This window comes from Abramis brama, assembly GCF_963993115.1.
Source record: "Abramis brama genome assembly, chromosome: 5".
NCBI classification, from domain to species: domain Eukaryota; kingdom Metazoa; phylum Chordata; class Actinopteri; order Cypriniformes; family Leuciscidae; genus Abramis; species Abramis brama.
Window position 1 is genome coordinate 48566668 of NC_139967.1, and position 20785 is coordinate 48587452.

The 20785-nt window shown below is 37.7% G+C and overlaps 1 protein-coding gene across 1 annotated transcript in view; it reads right to left on the reverse strand.

Annotated features, from left to right (window-relative positions):
• The window catches only part of astn2 (astrotactin 2), a 445829-nt gene that overhangs the window by 350889 nt on the left and 74155 nt on the right, over positions 1-20785 (reverse strand). The window contains exon 2 of the mRNA XM_084114345.1: positions 8317-8504. Coding sequence (XP_083970471.1) covers positions 8317-8504 — 188 coding nt within the window. The remainder of the gene's footprint in view (positions 1-8316; positions 8505-20785) is intronic.

Below are 20785 nucleotides of genomic sequence, written 5' to 3' on the forward strand. Positions count from 1 at the left end.
ATCCAGAAAGGGGCAGGCAGAACAGAGTCAGAAACGGTAAACAGTCCAGGGTCAAAAACAGAAACCAAACACGGGAAAAACGCTCAGAAATGCAGACTAACAGTACAACAAGACTTCGCGATGAGTGAATGTGAAAACCAGGTATTTATGGTGTGAGTGAAACAAGGTGATGAGAAACAGGTGAAAGAGATGAGTGCTGATGAGTCTGGGCAGTGTGTTATGGGAAATGTAGTGTTTGAAGGAGTGATCACAGTCTAGTGTGGAGTAGCCTCTGGTGGCTCTCGAAGGCACTCTAGCTGGTGACCGTTACATAGCGGTCTGGCTGTGTGTCATAGTGAAGTTCTGGCTGGACGTGAAGATCCGATTGGACGTGAAGATCCGACTGGACGTGAAGATCTGACTGGACAGGTAGACTGTGAAGGTTCGACTGGGCAGAAGTGACGCGAGCAGTCTGTGGCTGGGCAGACGTGACGTGAAGAGCCTCTGGCTGGGTAGACGTGACGTGAAGAGCCTCTGGCTGGGCAGACGTGACGTGAAGAGTCTCTGGCTGGGCAGACGTGACGTGACCGGCTGAGAGGAGAGACACCGGCTCAGGAACAGACAGCAGGGCAGCATCCATCTTGTCCGGAGACACTGGCTCGGCGGCGGCCATCTTGTCCGAAGACACTGGCTCGGCGGCGGCCATCTGGTCCGAAGACACTGGCACGGCGGCGGCCATCTTGTCCGAAGACACTGGCTCGGCGTCGGCCATCTTGTCCGAAGACACTGGCTCGGCGTCGGCCATCTTGTCCGAAGACACTGGCTGCGCTCTGGCCGGCTCTATCTGATTTCAAAATTCAATGAAGATGGACGCCAATAACATTACGATGTCCAGCAATCGATTTAAATAGTAGGTTACATGGGGTTTAATTTGTAAACTGTAAATTTGTAATTTGGGGTTTAATACATGTTGTCAGTGCCAATACATCGATCCGCCTATGTAATTACCGTATATATGAATGGTACAGTGGTAGAGCTTTCGCCAGCCGTATTAAAGGTTATGAGTTCGAATCCGCCCTTGTATAGGTTTTTTTTTCTCTCGTATAGTTTTTTTTCTCTCATCAAAACGATTATGTTCATCAGTGGTTGTATATCAAGCAGGGACACGCAAACGTTTGAATTATTTTGTGATTTCAACAGAACGAATAGAGAGTATCTGCAACGCAACGGATTGAAGCGCGCGTCGAGTGAAGACAGAGAACACTGTATCTGCACCACTGATCGCAGCGGCAATGAGCACTTTGATCACTTGATTAAAAAAAAACACATTTCAGCGCTAGTATTTTATTTAAAAAACGAACGAAATGAATGCTCTGCCAGTTAACTGGAGATGTTTTATTTATTTGTAGAATTGGTACATTCGTGTCGCGAGATGTTTTAAAAAGTAGTAGGAACATGTCCCATCCGTCCCTCCCGCAAATTACGCCTATGCCTATTTCCATAGTTTATTGCTTATTATTTATCATTAGCAAAAGTTTGTTTCATGTTGCACGAGTAGGCTACACCAAAGAAAATTCCTAGTCTGTGAAACCTTTCATTGACAATGGCAATAAAATCTTTTCTGATTCTGATTCATAGCCTACTCATACTATATATATATATACAGGGTGCGATTTGCCGGGGGGGATGCGTGGGATTTCCCCCTTTCTGGTCAATGTATCCCTGCCTCTGCTTAATTATTTTTATCTTCGGTGGGGATAAATTTATCCCCCCCTCAAAGTGATCAGTGCTACTACACTAGTGGCGAGGCGGATCACAAAACTTATCACGGATCCGTGGTTTGTTTAAAGTCAATTTTATTTTAAAATGCGCTACTTTGACTGGCTCCGCAGCCTCTCTGTAATCACCACTCTGCAGAATTGCTCAATGTCCCGCCCACGGCACTATATGATTGGTTACGAATAATAGCCTATCAACACTTGCGAGACGGTTGCAGGTCTTTTTTTACGCCGCATATTCAGCACATTACTGAAGCGGGAATAAAAACATCACAATCTGATTATCTGTTTCTATGATGACAAGCAAGTGTCCCAGTCACACCACTGAGAATGGCCGAAGTTACAAATACGGTGTTTCACTCAATTGAGGCTAAAGCAAAGGTTTTTTGATTAGGCCTACTCACTCACTTTTGAGTGTCTGGCGTGAGTGATTTCAATGTTAAATCAATGTAAAGACGCGTTTACGCGCGTCTAGAGGTCCTGCGGCGCGAAGGCGTTTCGCGCGGCGCGGTAGACGCGAAGCCCGAATGAGGCGAATTGACTAACACAGGTAACGTTATTACTTTAACAGCAGCAGTAAAACTGTTTCTACTGTGATGGTTTAACTTTCTGTGGTTCAGCAGAGGCTGATATAGCCTATAGAAGTAGCCTAGCCTATTCAACTAAGTAAAGCGCTGTAATGTGAACTGTCAGTGCGATAGACCAATAAAATCCGAAATGGACCACCCACTGTCAGCGCTAGCCTTCTGAGACAATAGATTACATTGTGGCTAATTTATCTTCAAAATCAAGCCCGATCCTACCCGAGCCCGTGCACGTTGTGTCCGAGCCCGGCCCGACACATTAACTGTAATTATGAGCCCGAGCCTGATTTAAACCCGACCATTTTTTAATACGTGGGCCGTTATAACCAGGGGTGGCGCCAGGGAAGTTGAGATGAAGCAAAGATGAAGTTGACGATCGCCATCTCCGTAGTGAACGCGCCTATATGGAGAAATGCATGGATTACATCAGGGAGTTGCCTATTTCTTTTCGTTTTGAATTGTTTTGTTTAAAGACATTTCAAGCTTTCTTTAGATATATTTCTTAATATTCTCTGTGAGGCATACACTTAGTTTCAGTTAATTTATGATGAGATGCGCTCCAATTAACGTGCAGTGCAAGGCGCGCCGGTGCCTCCGTGATTATAGCCTGCTATATTTGCTTCTTATTTATTAAATACATGCAATTCGTTGATGAAAAAATTATTAAAATTAAGATACAATTTATACAAAACGAAATTCACTTTAAAGAAAGGTTTTCTACAAAACAAAACTTAATGAAATGGTCAAAATCATGTCTAACCCACTCCAAGTCTCCCGATATACTGCACATCCTATCTTACTCGTGCTGTTCACTTTTCATAAATCAACATAGAAAAAAAATAACATTATAATATTTTAACAAATATGAAAATCAATGAGCTTATTTAGGCTAATGGCTACAACACATAGGCTATAGTAAGCCTACAGAATCTCTGTACACATTTCTGCACATTTATTTACTTCTGAATTTTGCACACATAACATTTGCACACATGGCATTTATCAACATTTATCAAGTTCACAGATAATTGTGCGTGCATTTATTAATTATTATCTTAATGAATAATGCAACAAGGACAAATCATGTAAACTGACTTGTTTGTTTATTCAGAATGAAATGGATCGCAAATGGATCCGAATGAAGAAACGTAAAAAAAAAAAAAAAAAAAAAAAACGTGAACAATGATGAACACAGAAAATGAACAAGAATGAACTTTGGATGGCCTAGAAGGAGTAGGCCTAGTAGGCTACAACTCTAATTTAATTCAACAAGGTTTTAGAATAATATAGACATTTTTTTAAACAAAATAAATATTTTTAAACTTTATTATCCCGGGCCCGGTGTGATGCGTGCGAGTGGAGGAGACGCTGAGCATGACACGTGACATGTTGCATTTTGTAACACAAGTGCTGAATCAAGGGCCCGGCCCGGGTCGGGTCAAATTCGGGCTCGAGCAGAGAATCTAAGCTCTGATTTATCTGATCCTGTCCATTAGCTTTGATCCATGTACGGCTTTTCAGAATGTCACCAAGTACAAATATTTGTAATATGTAATTTTTCAGCACGAAAACTCTTGCTAGCTAGCTGGGAAAAGGGTCCAGAGCAGCAAATGCAGTGAATGAAGTTCATGTTCTCATGATTTATTTTTATGAATAAAAATGTTTCAAAACATCCCCCCCTCTGTTTTTTTCACAAATCGCACCCTGTATATATATATATATATATTTCTCACATAGCACATCCTGTTTTTGATTTGAACATTGTCTAGAGTTTATCTTATTTTGTATTCAGTGTACACAAGAGTTGCCTATACAGTTTTATCGGTAGATGCTAAGAGACATTTATTTATATATTACCTGTTTGCAAACTTTTTTTTTTTTCTTTGATGGCACATTTTCCTGACCTTTCTGCTCCCCCCTGTGCTTTACAGCTTTACAGGGGGTATGGCTTATCTAAATGAGATGTAAATGAGCCCTATTGTCACTCCCAGCAGCAGAGAGAGGTGAGAACTTCACAATCTTCAGAGGCTGTTTTCTCCCCTTTGAGCTTTTTTGAGTGCCTACCTTCAAATGGCCACAACTTCTCCAAATATTATCAGATTTCCATGTGTTACACATCGTTGGAAAGCTTGGAGACTACACTTTCAGAATCCGTGAATAACTCAAAATGCCCCAGAACGAACTTGTGTCCCTACTTTCCGTGATCGGTCACATATGTGTTTGTGTGTGTGTGCGCGTGTGAATCAGCTGGAAGAAACGCTGTGGGCAGGACTAACAGATCTTCACATAAATATTCTTCTTCAGTTGTTTAGGCTACGCGGGAACCACCGGAACTTCCTGTAAATGAAAGTCCGAACCATACAGAAAATGCTTTCACACTAGAAACGAACCAAACCTTTGTTCAGTTTGATCCGGACCGAGACTTCCTCTTTTCGTCGGACCAAATTTCATCTGTTTGGTTCGGACCGTGGTCCGAAGGAGGTTTCACACCTGTAATTTTGATCCGGACCAAACTGAAAAGTCTGAAAATCCAGACCAAACAAGGTAGGTGTGAAAGGGCCCTTAGACTTTCTACAGTAGCAAAAAGAGTGCGTGTGTTGTTTATGTTTCTGTTTATAATATCCGAGAAGAAAGTCTGTCTAGCTTTGCCTAGTTCCACATTGAAAGCATGAAGGCTGTCTTTGTAGATGTTATAATGGACTACAAGTTTTGTCTTCCGCCACATGTGCTCTACTTTTCTGCATTGTCTTTTCATATTTTGCACTGCTGTTGAGTTTCTCCAAGGTGCTTTTTGTCTGCCACTCTTCTTCCTGACTTTCACAGGAGCAATATCATCTATTAGACTCTGTACTTTTGAGTAAAAGGACTCGAGGAGAGAATCAACAGAGTCAGCAGATATGCTTGGTGTTAAAGATATAGCCTTCATAAATAGTACATTATGACAGACACAGATCTAGCTTCAATAGTAGGAGAGATCAATATGTCAAAGAATATGTCAGACAGTGCTACATCCTTAATAGCAATCGATGGAATGTTTAGACCCTTACTGATAAGTAAATCTAGAGTGTGTCCACGAGTGTGTGTGGGTCCATGTACATGCTGAGTCAGATCAAAAGTTTTTAAAACAGTTATGATTTATTTTGCCATATTGGTTTCTGTGTTATCTATGTGAATATTAAAATCCCCAGCAATAGCAAACCAGTCAAACTCTGAGGTAATTGTTGAAAACAGTTCTGTAAAGTCCTCAGCAAAGTCTGGAGAGTTTTTTGGAGGCCTGTAAATATTAAGATAAGTAAAATGCGTGGAGCACCTTTTAACACAATACCCAGATATTCGAAAGACGGGTAATTTCCCAAATGATACTTGCTTACATTGATAGACATCTTTACATACACCTCTCCTACCCGCTCTGCAGACACTCATACAAGTAAAGTTATGTTTCATCGAGGACTGTTGCACTGCAGCTGTCTTCTGTAGAGTAACACTTCTAGTAGAGTGTAGTCTATTAGTAGACTGTTAGGTTGAGGTTAAGTTGACATGTAGTTGTAAAGTTACTCATAGGCCCCGATCACACCGAACGAGCAGTGCGCTGCTTTTTTATGTTGCTAGGCAACCACCGAAACAGCCGTCCTGTCAGTCAAGTAAACGTCATATTAGCCTTCTATTAACTTTATTTACTTTCTGTTAACATTGTGGTAGTTACGGTTCGTGAAGTCGTTAAGCTCCTGGTAACCCGCGAGAGCACCACAAGTTTATCCTCCATCATTGCAGTCTCGGGACGTTCAAAGGAACTGTAGCTTTCGTCACTACAACGGATGGCCCGCCTCTCCATTCATTCGATTGGACAGTGGAAAAAAAACGCGATGACATCTAGCGCTTTACTACTCTACTCTTTTCTATTCTATTCTATTCCACCCAGCTTATAGTATTTTATATTGTCTGTAATGTTATATCATAATACATTTCAAATCACTTGCTTGAGATTGTGGTCACGACTGCTCAGCCAACTTTAATTATAAGAATGTACTGAAGTGTGCATTTTACTGTACGTCCAAAAACATTATATGTGACCCTGGACCACAAAACCAGTCACATGGGTCAATTTCTTGAAATTGAGATGTAGACATCATCTGAAAGCTGAATAAATACGCTTTCCATGGATGTATGGTTTGTTAGGATAGGACAATATTTGGCTGAGATACAACTATTAGAAAATCTGGAATCTGAGGGTGCAAAAAAATCGAAACATTCAGAAAATCTCCTTTAAAGTTGTGCATTTATGTTCACGATTGTGCTGTGTTCACTCACAAAAATAAATGTTTCATATATTTACAGTAGGAAATTTACAAATTATCTTCATGGATCATGATCTTTATTTAATATCCTAATGATTTTAGGCATAAAAGAAAAATCAATAATTCTGACCCATACAATGTGTTGTTGGCTATTGCCACAAATATACCTGTGCGACTCGTGACTGGTTTTGTGATCCAGGGTCACATATGATCAATAATTCATGGCTTCATGTGTATTTCAATTACTTTACATCTTCTTACATTTGAACTTTATTATTTTAAGTAATGTGAGAATCATAGATTTAACACAAAAAAAAAGTAGTGGAAACAACAATTTGATTGTACTTAAGTTCATTTGCTGCCTTAAAGTGTAAATTGCAGGTTAAATTTTTCACAAAGATAATGCAATGTGTTTATTAAACATAAAGATAAGAACCGCCCACCATTGTTTTTTATACCAAAATGCTGAATATAATATGAAAAGTTGGCACTTTTAACAGTGGTTTTAACCGCTCCCGCTCCCTTCCACTAGATGGGGCGTGACGTCATAAGAGGAACTCACTAGTAGAGTTACCGGCATAGTCATAGCTATAGATGCCTTACATAACTACAGAAAAGTTGGTTGTATGTTTTATTTGATAAAAAAAAATTATGGATAAAATAACTCAACTGTAAACATACTCGTGTGTGCTGACTTCAAGGAGACCGTGATCCTGCCTGAAATGAGAATAAGCTATTCGCAAAACAAACGGGTTCAGGCACCGGGTTCAGGCACGTCAGATCAGCCGGTCGCAGGTCGAGCTGTTCCGCGTTCACCTCACGGCAGCACACACTCTCCACTGCTGATTCAACTGGGTGGCATAGCCCACACAAACAAAGTGGGGACATCGATCTCTCTTTTTCTTTTCTGACAATAAACATCGCTAATTAAATCGTGAGAAATAGCGTGGATTGAGGAAGGGTATTACATGACGTTTGAGGCGTCGATGAGACTAGCGGTTGGTGCCTGTGCAGTGTGTGCATCTCTACAGCTCTGATTTGGACTGACACCATGTAAGTAAATAATGTCTTCAGTCGTTGTCCCTCCTTGCTATTCTACATGACGGTAAACTTTTGAAAAGACTGGCTTGTTCCCTTATATTATCCGGGTTAAGTTTGCACCAGGCTAGCCTAGACTAGCTCTAACGTAGCTACTCACCAGGACACCTGGCCAACCCTCCACTCAATCTCCTCACACCAAGCATTAATAACTCTTTGAGTGCCATGGGTCCTGGCAATTTCCTCCCCTCTCTCACGTCTGACCGGTTAAAAATTGTAGGGCTGTGGTCCATAAAGAATTTGATGGTTTCCCACATCCTCAGTCGTTCTCCAAATAGCCATAATACAGTAAGAATCTAGCAGAGTATGGGTTGCGAGTTCCTCTTATGACGTCATCACCAGTTACTGAAAAAACACGCTACCTTTGAAGAAACCCCAATAAATGTTATTTTAACGCATTTTAAGACAGAAATAATTAAATATATACATATAGAGCACTTTAATTTACACATTAATTGGCTGTGGTGGTTAACCTGCAACTTACACTTTAAGTTTCTAAGTTGAATAGGTGGATTTTTTTCATCTTGACTTGAAATCTAGTGTAGTTTCAGAAGATGCGAGTGAAGCCAGCCGTGAACTCACCATCACTGAGATGTGCAGCAGGTGCATGTGTTCGTGCAGGACCCGAGGCTGTTCTCGAACCGTGGGCTGTGTGACCTGGGACAGTTGCTCAGAGCTGCTGACGGACACGTGGAAGAACAGCGTCCCGTTCTCCAGCCACTGCTGCTTCCAGTGCACCTGAGAGATGAGCGCCCCGGTCCCGGACATCTCTGAAACACACGGAGGAACGACACGCTGATCACACACTGTGGGCCGGACTCATGTCAATGGCATTCAGAACAGCAGGGGTGCGTTTCCCGAAAGCATCGTTGGCCAACTATGGTCGCAAGTTCATCGCAATGTCCATTGAACTCTATTGGTAACGACGGAACTTGGGACCATAGTTGGCTAACGATGCTTTCGGGAAACGCACCCCAGAACGGTAAAAACAGGCCTGGGGAATTGCGATTCATATTGTTATTTGCAAAATGCAAAATGCAAAAAAAACAAAAAAAAAGTGTAATGAGCACATCCTGTAATTATGTACATAATATATTATGTATAATATAAGATACATTACATAATACACTACCAGTCAAAAGTTTGGTTTATTTATTGATTTAAATATTTTGAAAGAAGTCTCATAAGCTCACCAAATTTACATTTAATTTTTTTTTTAAATAGTTGGTTTCACTTTATTTTGATGGTCCCTTTAACACGTTCTGTTGACTATAAGTAACGCTGCACCTACATGTCTACTAACTCTCATTAGAGTGTTAGTTAAGTATTAACAGACTGGTAGGGTTAGGGTTAGATTAAGTTGACATGTAGTTGCAAAATTACTTATAGTCAGTAGAGTGTCTGTTGGAGGACCATCACAATAAAGAGTTATCAGATATTAAGCAGACAGTCTACTAATACTCTAATGAAAGTTAGTGGGCATATAGTTACAAAGTTACTTATAGTCAACAGCACGTTCAAAAGGGACCATCAAAATAAAGTGTTACCAAATTTTAGAGCATTTTAATTAAAATCAATCTAATATTTTGATTTGGTGCTCAGTTATCAGAAAATGTGATACTTTTTTCCCCTGGAATCTTTCATTAATAGAAAGTTCAAATAAACAGCATTTCTTTAATATTATTAATTGTCACTTTTGATCCGTTTTCTAAACTAAGAAAGAAAAATCCTTCTATTTTTTTTTCAATCTTACCCCAAACTTTTTTTAATTGTAGCGTCTCACAGTTTCCATAAAAATATGAAGCAGCGCAACTATTTTCAACATTAATAATAATCATAAATGTCTCTTGAGCATCAAATCATCATATTATAATGATTTCTGAAGGATCATGTGACACTGAAGACTGGAGTAATGATGCTGAAAATTCAGGTTTGATCACAGGACTAAGTTACATTTGACTATATTTTCACATAGAAAACAACTATTTGAAATTATAATAATATTTCACAATTTTACTGTTTTCACTATATATGATTCATGCATATATTGTGTTTTTGTGGATATATAAGGTTCTGTGTGGATTTGTGTGACACCTGAATTTATTAGACTAGTAATAATCTCTGCTGTCAAATGAAGAGTTATTATGACATCCTAACCAAGTCATCCATTTTCCCAACTTCAAACATGTTTTTTTTTCCCGAGCATCAAATCGAGTCTCTTCATACCAGCACTCTTTTGATATCTCTAATGGTTCTTGACGTCTTTAATCTAAAGGTGACATTGTCAGATGTGCTTGAAACAGAGTCTCCGAGTTCAATCGCAATAACAGTACCTCTAACTTTCTGACATCTGACAAGTTTCAAGTGTTTATTAGTTCACTGAAGTTACTGGCATCACTGATTCAAACATTGCGTCATCATTTACTCACATTCACAGCAGATGTTCAGCAAAATGTTCATAATGAAGGCAAAGAGTGACCAGAGGTTGTCCAGCTCCAAAAAAAACACAAAGTATAATAAAATTGAGTCATGCACTGTAAGTCTTCTGAAGTCGTACAATCAGCAAACAAATAATAATTCAGTTCAACTTTGTTTTTGCACATGTACATGCTAAAGAAGACATCATATCAGGTTTAACTAATACTAAATGTAAATCTATTACACTAAGTTTTTGTTGTGTAGACTTTGTTCTGAAATAGAGCTGTAATACAATAAAATATAAATATTAAATATCTTAAATATATTTTAAAGTATAAATATTATTTGAAAAACTTGTTTTATTGTCTGTTTGTATTATCTAAAAATTAGAAATGTTGCCTTAGCTGACTGAAATAAAATCAAACTTGAAGTACTAAACGTACAAAAAACTTAAATAAACATAAGCATAAATAGAAATATAAAACATAAAAAAACATAATAAAGTTACTAATACTATAATGGATAATATTATAGTGGACCAGATGTCATAATCATAAGCAGTCGTGACACGGCAACTTTTAATCTTAAATATTAACTTAACTTAACTTAACTTAATATATATATATATATATATATATATATATATATATATATATATGAAGACTTCAGATGCAAAAGCCTCTAAGTGCCTTCTGAAATTTTCTTTTAAAATTAGCATTTTTTTCAAGCTCGTATGTTTAAGTTCAGTAATTTCACTTTAATGACAATTAATAGGTAATTTTCATTGCCATTAAAGTGAAATAACTGAACATAAACATACAAGCTTGATAAAAATGATCATTCTAGAAGGAAATTTCAGATGGCACTAGAGGCTTTTGCATCTGAAGTCTTCATATATATATATATATATATATATATATATATATAAATACTAAACCATTAAAACAAGATTTGAAAGCTCCGGTGGAGGTCAAGATTTATAGTGAATCATGAATTGCAGTCTGATCCTCTCACAAAGCTACTGTATTTAAAAGACAGTTATGAGGATTTTTAATTTTTTTTCGGTCCTATTGGGAGCTTGAAAGGATTGAAAAGACATGAGTTTGGAACGACATGAGTGTGAGGTTTTTCATTTTGAAAACTTCCTTTAATTTCAGCCAACTCCAGTCAACAAACAGGCTCTTAAATCAGACATTCCAGTACAAACGAGAATCAAACACGGCTCATAAGCACGGCTGGATTGATTTTCAATCACTCTTGAATCAGAGATCGGCTTCAGCGACTTCAGTCCTCAAAGCATAATCAAAAATCTCCAGCGTGTGATTGTACACCTCTATACGCTCCAGTGAGAACTGTTCCCGAACTGTTATTTGGGGAGGAATGGAGACCTTGAGGGGAGAACTGATAAAACGTGTCCAGATAGGGATCAGATCCGTGCGATGGCCTTTCCATCGACTCGGGTTTGCGGTTTGACCGCTCAGCGTGACCTCGGGAGTAATAAGCCTGATATTTTCAAAGGAGCTTCAGAAGAGAGGTAAAGCTGTTTCACCAGTAACGAGACGCAGGGAATTGATCCTGGAGGAGCACAGAGTGGCCGGATGCTGAGAACGGGACATTCGGAAATCAGGAAGATCCTGACCTCCAACAAAAGTGCTGTTAGACTTCTCTTTCAGGTCTCCGGAGACCTCGTACAGTTCTCAGTTAAGCGTCATTTCAGGATCGGAAAGAAGTGCACTTAAAGGAGTAGTTCACTATAAAATGTAAATTAGCCCATGATTTACCCTCAAGCCATCCTAGGTGTGTATGACTTTCTTCTTTCAGACGAATACAATCAGAGTTGTATTAATAAACACCCTGATGCTTCCGAGTTTGATAATGGCAGTGGATTGCAACCAACAGTTTGAAGCTCAGAAAAGTGCATCCATCCGTCATAAACGAACTCTACACGGCTCCGGGGGTTAATAAAGGCCTTCTGAAGAAAAGCCATGAGTTTGTGTATGAAAAATATTCATATTTAGTTAAATAACTAGCGTCCGGCCAAGCAAACATAGGGATTTTACTTAAATCTAAGCGCAACTTATGCGAGTAATGCGACATGCTGCTGATATTTACGATTCGCCATGACGCAATACTTCTGACGTCACAAGTTGTGTAAGTTACGCTTTAGGCGTAAATAGACTGCGTTTGGCCGGAAGCTAGAATTATACTTTGTAACATGATATATGATTTTTTTTTTTTTTTTTTTTTTTTACAAACTTTAATGGCTTTGCTTCAGAAGGCCTTTATTAACCCACCAGAGCAGTGTGGAGTTTGTTTATGACAAACTCATTTTTATTTATTTATATATATATAACTCTGATTGTATTCTCCTGAAAGAAGAAAGTCATATACACTTAGCTTGAGGGTGAGTAAATGGGCTAATTTTAGTGTACTTGTAGTGTACTTGAAGTGTACTTCAAATCTTAAAAGTACCTTTTAAAAACGGTACTTTCAGGCACTATTAATGAAATAAAATGCCACGTAAGTGTGTTTAAAGAGAGTACACTTTAATGACTATGTTTCTTAAGTACACTTTTAAAAAGTGCACTTTGTAATAATGTCAAATTAAAAGTTTTACTTTAAAGTACATTTCAAATCATTTTGTTTTAATGATCGTTTGTACTACTTTTAAAAAAGTTCACTTATTTGATTTGCACATGTAAAGTTGTTAAAACTGCAGTGTGTTATTCAATATTACATTTAAACTAAATTGCAACTTTATCATGACAAATGTGTATATTTAAATACATCAAACCAGTTGACATTAAAGCATATGGTAACTCTTTACAACAAGGTCCCATTAGTTAGCATAAGTTAATGCATTAACTAACAATTTGCATCACATTTGTTACAATATATTAATGTTTTGTCAATATTGGTTAATAAAATTAGAACTGTTTAATTATGAAATTATAGCTACATATAAAAATGCACTTAAGTTCTGTAAAATTCAACTAATTAAGGGTCCAAAAGTGCAGCATATAAGTGTATTTATTTTTCACAGAAGTCACTAGTTAAAACTGATCTTCCATCTACTTCTACATACATCTTCTTTCAGTCTGGTCAATGATGCATTTATTACTTAATTTAGCTTTTTGTGTCTGTAAAACTCTAAAAGCACTTTTTCAGCATCTTTGGGACTAATGGACAGGCAGGCAGAAATTGCTGAGCATTGTATTACAAATCTGTAGTGTGTGAAACTTGCTATCAGAGTTTTTTTAATCAGATGTCCTTTAATACAACAACGAAGAGCAGAGAGCAAGTAATCGACCGTGACAAGGAACAGATCTTTTATAATAAAAACTCGTCATATTTTACAGCCGGCAACCCTGGAGCAAGACATCGAAAGAAAATAAACACAAATAAAAGACAAGTGGTCAAGTGAATATTAGCATCAGCGTCACACCATATCAGATGACACGATCAGCTTCAATTAGCTTAAAAACTCCTTTTCCAGGCAGCAAGCCAAAAGTTTCAAGCCATTTAGATCAATTTAGAGTGGATTACTGTCGCTACTCAAAGCTGAATACATTTGAATAAATTATATACATTCAGGGCCACGGCTGAACTGAACAGGGACAACATGGCATGTTTGGTGTGTTTTAATTAATCCAAATAATGTATAGTTTGCTCAAATCTGCACCCATTGATTAACAGCAAAGAAAGAAGCCAAACCAAAAAGAAACCTGTGTCTACCGTAGTATAATTAAGAGAAATACACGACCCACTATGAGGATGCTGCCAAAATAAAAAACACTATTATGACTTGATAATGCTTGATTGCATCACTAGAGAAATTGTCCTCTGGCATATTTATCTCCCGCCTGCACAGAATTGCATGTCTTTAAAAGTAATATTTAGTGTAATATAACTCTCACAGAGACAGACATTTGATTATTAAACATTTAAGGCATAACCCCCCCCCCCCCCACCACCACCACACACACACACACACACACACACACCACCCCCCACCCCCAAAAACAGAACAAAAAAACAATTTTGTCATAATTTAACCAGTTTTACTATGGATTGAAACAACATGAGACTGAGCAAATGATGACCAAGTTTTCATTTCTTTGTGAACTGCCTTAGAAGCCACAAAGTGTTTTAAGTAAGACTACAATACAATGAGAACAATATTCATTAGAGAATGTGGAGGCTGTATACAACGATTAAGACCATACAACATATTTGTTGAATCTATTGAATTATTATTCAATTAATTGTATATAATAAGAAAAATAATAATTCCCACAAACAGTCAAGCTCAACCAGCTACTAAGGACTATCACTGCATTTGACGTGTGAAAGTTGCACTAAGCTATAGACACTTGGGTTACACTTTGTTACACTGTTTGTTACAGTGTAATACAGGGATTAAAGTGAAAAAAATTCTTCTGACTGAATTTTTTTTTTAGGCCAAGTCATATTCCTTTAACTTTTTACATAGTCGAGACCAATAGCGTTTTAAGGGGAGACGTTTTAAACCGCTTTAATATTGCCAGTAGGCATAATTTAAAAACTATTTTAATCTATGAAAACGAGGCAGGGAGCATGTGTAGGCTACTGTAGAGCACGAACGGCAGCATTGTGACTAGCTTCTGATTGATGGTGACCTAGCACTTTTTTGCCATTATTGCCATATTGAAGTCTCCTGTGACATACTGTGCAAAGACACGTACCTGGCTGTTTGATTTTTTTAGTCCACAAACTAAAAGGCTTGCCATTCTCCCCCCATTTCGCTAAGCCTTCCCCTTTACTTAAACTTTCGTTAAGTAAAGGGGAAAATATTATATATAGGCAAACACGTTTATATATTATTATAACACGTTAACACAAAATTTGTTAACACACACAAGTACTTTTCCCCTTTACTTAACATAAATTGTAAGAATATAAAGACTAGTAATAAATAAACATTAGGCCTATGCTAAAGCTATTAAATAGCAGTCCCAAACTAGTTTTTGTTAATACAAAGTTGGTATGAGCCACTACAGTCATTTAAAAATATAAAAAATAATACAAAGAAAAATAGTGGCATTTTGGGGTTAATATGGAAACAACAGTTACCATGGCGAATACACAATATTAACAATAACTGTTAATGAAACATGGAAACTGCTCCTGGTGAATAGAATGAAAATCATCCCTGCATTACTTTTATTTCGGGTAATTTACAACGTAACGGCGTTGCATGCTCGTAGTTTCTTTTGCACTAGCTTGATCAGTGAGGCGATACAGCGCGCGCCGCTGCATTTGCGCGTGCAATTGAGTGTGCGCTACGAGAACAGTATAACGGCTGACAGGACAAGAAAGTCCGTTTTTCTGAGGTGAAAAACTATATTTCAGCGTATACTCATGTCACTGCCTGGTAGTTCCTATTGTGCTGGGTTTTCTGAAGTAGTCATGATTCGCCTCTAACATGCTCTAATAAACACGCATGCAGAGTGGAAAAGGAGGAGCGGAGGCGCGGGGAGCAAGGATTACAGCGCAAACTATATCGATATATGCGATATGGTCTAATTCCATATCGCATTTCAAAAATATATCAATATATTTTTTCGCCTAGCCCTACCTGCATTATAAGTGTGTCCATGGTAACTGAAATATAGTTATTCTAACTCAGCGCACAACTGTAGCCTGACATGCACTTTCCGTGAGCGGTAATTGAAAACCCAAACCCGGAGTGGACCATGAGCGAAGTGATTACAGAACGCTTAGAATGGAGAGAGGAACGTGCTTTTGCTCCACTCCAGGCTTTGATCACATCCCCCTCAGTAGGGTGAATACACCTCGTCTTTCCTTAATTTAAGACCTATTCAAACTAAAATTAAGACATTTATTACACTTTTTGAGAAATGAAATCCTATTTACGGCCTTAAAATTATTAAAAGTGAATTTAAGACACTTAGGACAGACTGGAACCATATTGACGGAAATCCGTCATAGACCTGCTGCAATTAACGGAAATCCGCCGTAGCGACGGAGAACTTTAATCCCTGGTAATAACACATTTAAGTACGAATAAGTAATACGTGACTACTTACTATAGGGTTAGGAATAGGGTTTGGTTTGGTTTAGGGTTAGTTGCATGTAATTATGCAGAATTTATAGTTATTACTATAGTAACTCCTGCACATCCTACATAATCATCAGACAATCTCTTCTCAGTGAACTGAAAAACCACAAGATGCCTGACATAGCAATAGATGGCAGCCGTGGTAATGCACAATATTAGTTTGTGATAATAAGAAGACTTAGTTAGCTACTGGAAAATCTACACTGATTTGAAAGCAACTAAGCTACTCTCAAGCTACTGAAAAACTGCATTGAGTTAGTAGCATCACTACTGCAGTTATCTACTTCTCAACACTGCTTTCTATATAGAGGAACCGTGCAAATGCTGACAAAATAAAAAAGAAACGTTCAGGCTGTGTCTTGTTCTCTGTTCCCAGAACAGGGACAACAATAATAGGTGTCATTGGGCTCAAATCCACTTGAAAGCAGGAGACAGTGTCCCCTCACCACAGGCCTGTGTGTAATTCATTAGCGTAACCCCATTAACAACCGGACCTGTGCTGGGACTCTCCGAAACACACCCTTTATTACTCCCAGCAAGGGCACCGGCACTGGATGGCTTCACCCGCCCCCGTCGGGACGTCCCGGTCCAGCTTGCGTCTCCGACACACGTGTGATCTCATTAAGTCAGCATCTACACGTCCTTGTTAAGGCCTCGCTGTTGTTCTGAAGCTCTGCGACTCTGTGGTTTATGCCCTAGATGACTTTCCAACAAAAGCTTCCCGATGTCCACAGTCAGCAAAACACTTATTACTCGACTGCTGGCTCAAGTGCTTCTCCCAAAGAAAAGCAATCAGCACACTTGGCAGAGACCGAGCTGCAAGTATCTGAATTTCACAAATCATATTCACACAGTCACTCCGGCCCAGAACGGCCATATTGGTTGTGATTTCAGTGACACTGCACAACAGAGAAACACACAAATGTGTGAAGCATAAGCTCGTTTTTCATGAGAATATGCTGGAAATGTTGTGTTGGGTTTGCACATACTGTACATACATGAGGATATGAACAAACTACACTAATTATTAAACTTTGCACTATCCTGCATGGTTTGTGTTATAGACATGCATGATAAACATAAATGATTATGCAGGTAATGATAAACATTCACTTTTGACATGTTAAACATGGTGTTCTCCATTCATAATAGGACACAACTTAAAGGGCTCCTATTATGCCCTTGTACTAGAATATGTACAACTTCAGAAAACACATGATTTGTCAGATATTTTACATTATTACAGCTCCTCTCTCCCCAGTCTGGCTCAGCGCATCATTAGTTCCTGTTTCGATGAAGCCCCTCCTTCTGAAATATGAAATGTGCTGTGATTGGTTCGCTGGGTCAGTGTGTTGTGATGCTACTGACAAGCATTTATGGAAAACTAAAATAGAATTTATTGTCATTACTATTGAAACTTGTCTATCATGTATTTGAATGTACTAGTTGCAATTTAGTACATAAAAAAAAATATATATATATATATATATATATATATATATATATATATATATACAGTATATATACACACGTATATTACGTATAATAACACATGCAATTTATTTTTTTCAGTTTAAAGTGTTACAAATATTTCACGCAATTAACACTTTTATTAACATTTTTCCCCCGTCATCCTTTGGCTAGCGTTACATTATCACGGTCTTATTCATGCAAATGTTTTTAAAACATTCAAGCGTGATAAGACATAAAAGAGAACGCAGTGCAGTCAGTGAATCTCCCATCTGACACACACACACACACACACACACACACACACACTTGTGCACACAGAAAGCCGCATCAGACAGCACTTGAACAGAGAAAAACACACACAATTATGTTTTTAATGAGGTAAATGAAGTCTCAAATTAACTTAAAGAGTTGTGAGAAAATGTGGGTGCATATATATATATATATATATTGTGGTAGATTTTTAATAGATAAAACAGTAAACTGTATATCAAACTAACCATGTCTCTAACATCTAACCTTACTTCCTTTTTCAGGCCTAACATGATAACACTTTGAAACACAATGTACTAAAACGTTCTGTCCTGTGTTTTTGAATGTTGTATGTTGTGTTGCCATACCCCTTCGACTTTGGTTGTGTGAGTGTAAAAATTACAAATAAGGGAAATGAAACTAGACAGATGACTAGGTTTGAACCTTGTGATTAACAATGAAGTAATCATTAAAACAAAGTTTGATTTACCTAGTAACAGAAGGGTTTGCCTATGAAGAACCAATCAAATTGTGGGGAAATTATGTAATGCAGCATGACATTTTTATCATACCTCCCTATTCTATAAAAACTGTTGTATTCGTGTTAGCTGGTGGGATTCTCAATGGAATTTGTCAGAGATCCTCCGGCCTCGCTTCTTGGGGGAGATTCTCTGAGAACTGCTCGAGAGATCCTCCGGCCGTGATTAAAGCATTTAAAGGACATTTGCTGAAGTCTGTTTGTCAATTATTCCTGCGCAGGAAGAACGCTAGTTAGGGAAGCAAGTTAGTTAGGTAGACTATATATTAAGCGTCAATTGGAGACGGCCCCGGTAGACCTAGGTCAGATGAAATAGGACTTAATTAGGTTTAGGGAAAAATCTATCTAAAAATCAATATATATATATATATATATATATATAAATAGAAGTAGTAGCCTACTAAGAGATGTTTTTTGAAAATGTAAAAATGCTGAAAGTTTTCTATGTTTAGGGGTAGGGTTACAGGAGAGAATAAACAGTTTGTACAGTATAAAAATCACTACGCCTCTGGAGAGTCCCCACAAAGATAGCGAAACAGAGTGTGTGTGTGTGTGTGTGTGTGTGTGTGTGTGTGTGTGTGTGTGTGTGTGTGTGTGTGTGTGTGTGTGTGTGTCAGAACATTGACAGTTGTATGGCTGGGACACAAGGGTGCATCAGCATTGCTTATCCTCATAAAAGCTGGCAGGCCAGAAGCTCTTTACTGTGTGCTGTGATGAACCTGGAGAGATCAGCTCAAACTCTCTGTGTGCGCCAAACCTGCCTTCAGTTATTCACATCACCGATATCAGGATAATCATCCACAGCTTGTACAGTTAGATTTAAAACAGATACAGAATCTATCAACATTCAGAGAGTTTGTGATATGTTCATGTTTTACATTGATGCATGACATTTAGATCATGATCTCTATCGAACGAGGCTCTACCAATCAGAATCAAGGACCGGAACTATCCATTTAATAATACATATGTTAGATGCTGGACCAGAATTCAATCCAGAGTTTCAAAAATCCGACAAAACACATAATTATCATGATGCAATTACTGTACCGTCTTGCTAATTCCATCTCCCTCCTGTTTAATTCACTATCGGTAAACAGCAAATCAAATTACTCAAAATAAGTCATTAATATTGTTCAGGATTTTTTTTTTTTTTTTTTTTTTTTTTAGTATCATTTAAAAAATACTTTTAAACTGATGTTCATATCTACTCATAATTACACAACTTGATATTTTGTAAACACAACTCATAGAAAAACATAGTAACTTCTCTTTTAAAGTATTTCTTTTCAAGCGATATGTGCAAATATGTGAAGTTTTAAATGTTCTCTTCTATTGTACTTAAAGTGGTCAGTGTCAATGTTACTCAAGATTTCTTGAAGCGATTATAATCTTATCACAAATGTTCTTCTCTCTGACTGTAAATGAAGCAGATCTTCACTCTTCACACTGCTTCTCATACAATGACTGACAGTTAAACCGTTCAAAAGGTTAAAATAAATCTCTTCTGCTCATCAAGGCTACATTTATTTGATCAAAAATACAGAAAACATATTATTATTAATTTTTTCTGTAAAAATTAGCTTTTTATTCCAGTGATGGCAAAGATAAATTAAAAAATGAAATTTCTTATTATTATCAATGTTGAAAACAGTTGAGAGATGTCTCTGAGGACTCAGTTTTTACTACTGTACCTTTAAGACTTCTATATGTAAATCACATTTAGCTGCATATAGTTAGAGTGCTTGGCTGCTGAAAGTCCTGCTTTCTATGATAAATGTCCATGACGAGAGAAAACATGAGCACTAGACGTAATCTGAAACAAATTAAGGTCAGGTGGTCATCTCATCTCAGTGTGTGTCAATCAAAACTGAGGAGAGTTTGGCTGAGAGGAAGAGGAAGAACGTGTGATCATGTGACACGTCTCGGTCAAGATGATGTCACTGCTGATTTGTTGGACATCACTGGACAGATTCGTGATTCGAGGATTTATTGATGTACATTCAGATTTGATCATGATGATCATGAAATCTTGACGTGTTGCTGACTACTTCTTTCAAATGTGTCTGTGACAGCGTTATTTTCATAGTTTTTATTCATATTTTGAATGTTTTTATTTTTCGATTTTTTTATTATTTTTAAATACATTTAAAAGTTTTAGTAATTTATTAGTGTGCTTTATATATATATGTGTGTATATATATATATATATATATATATATATATAGTGTGTGTGTGCTTTTTTATTGACT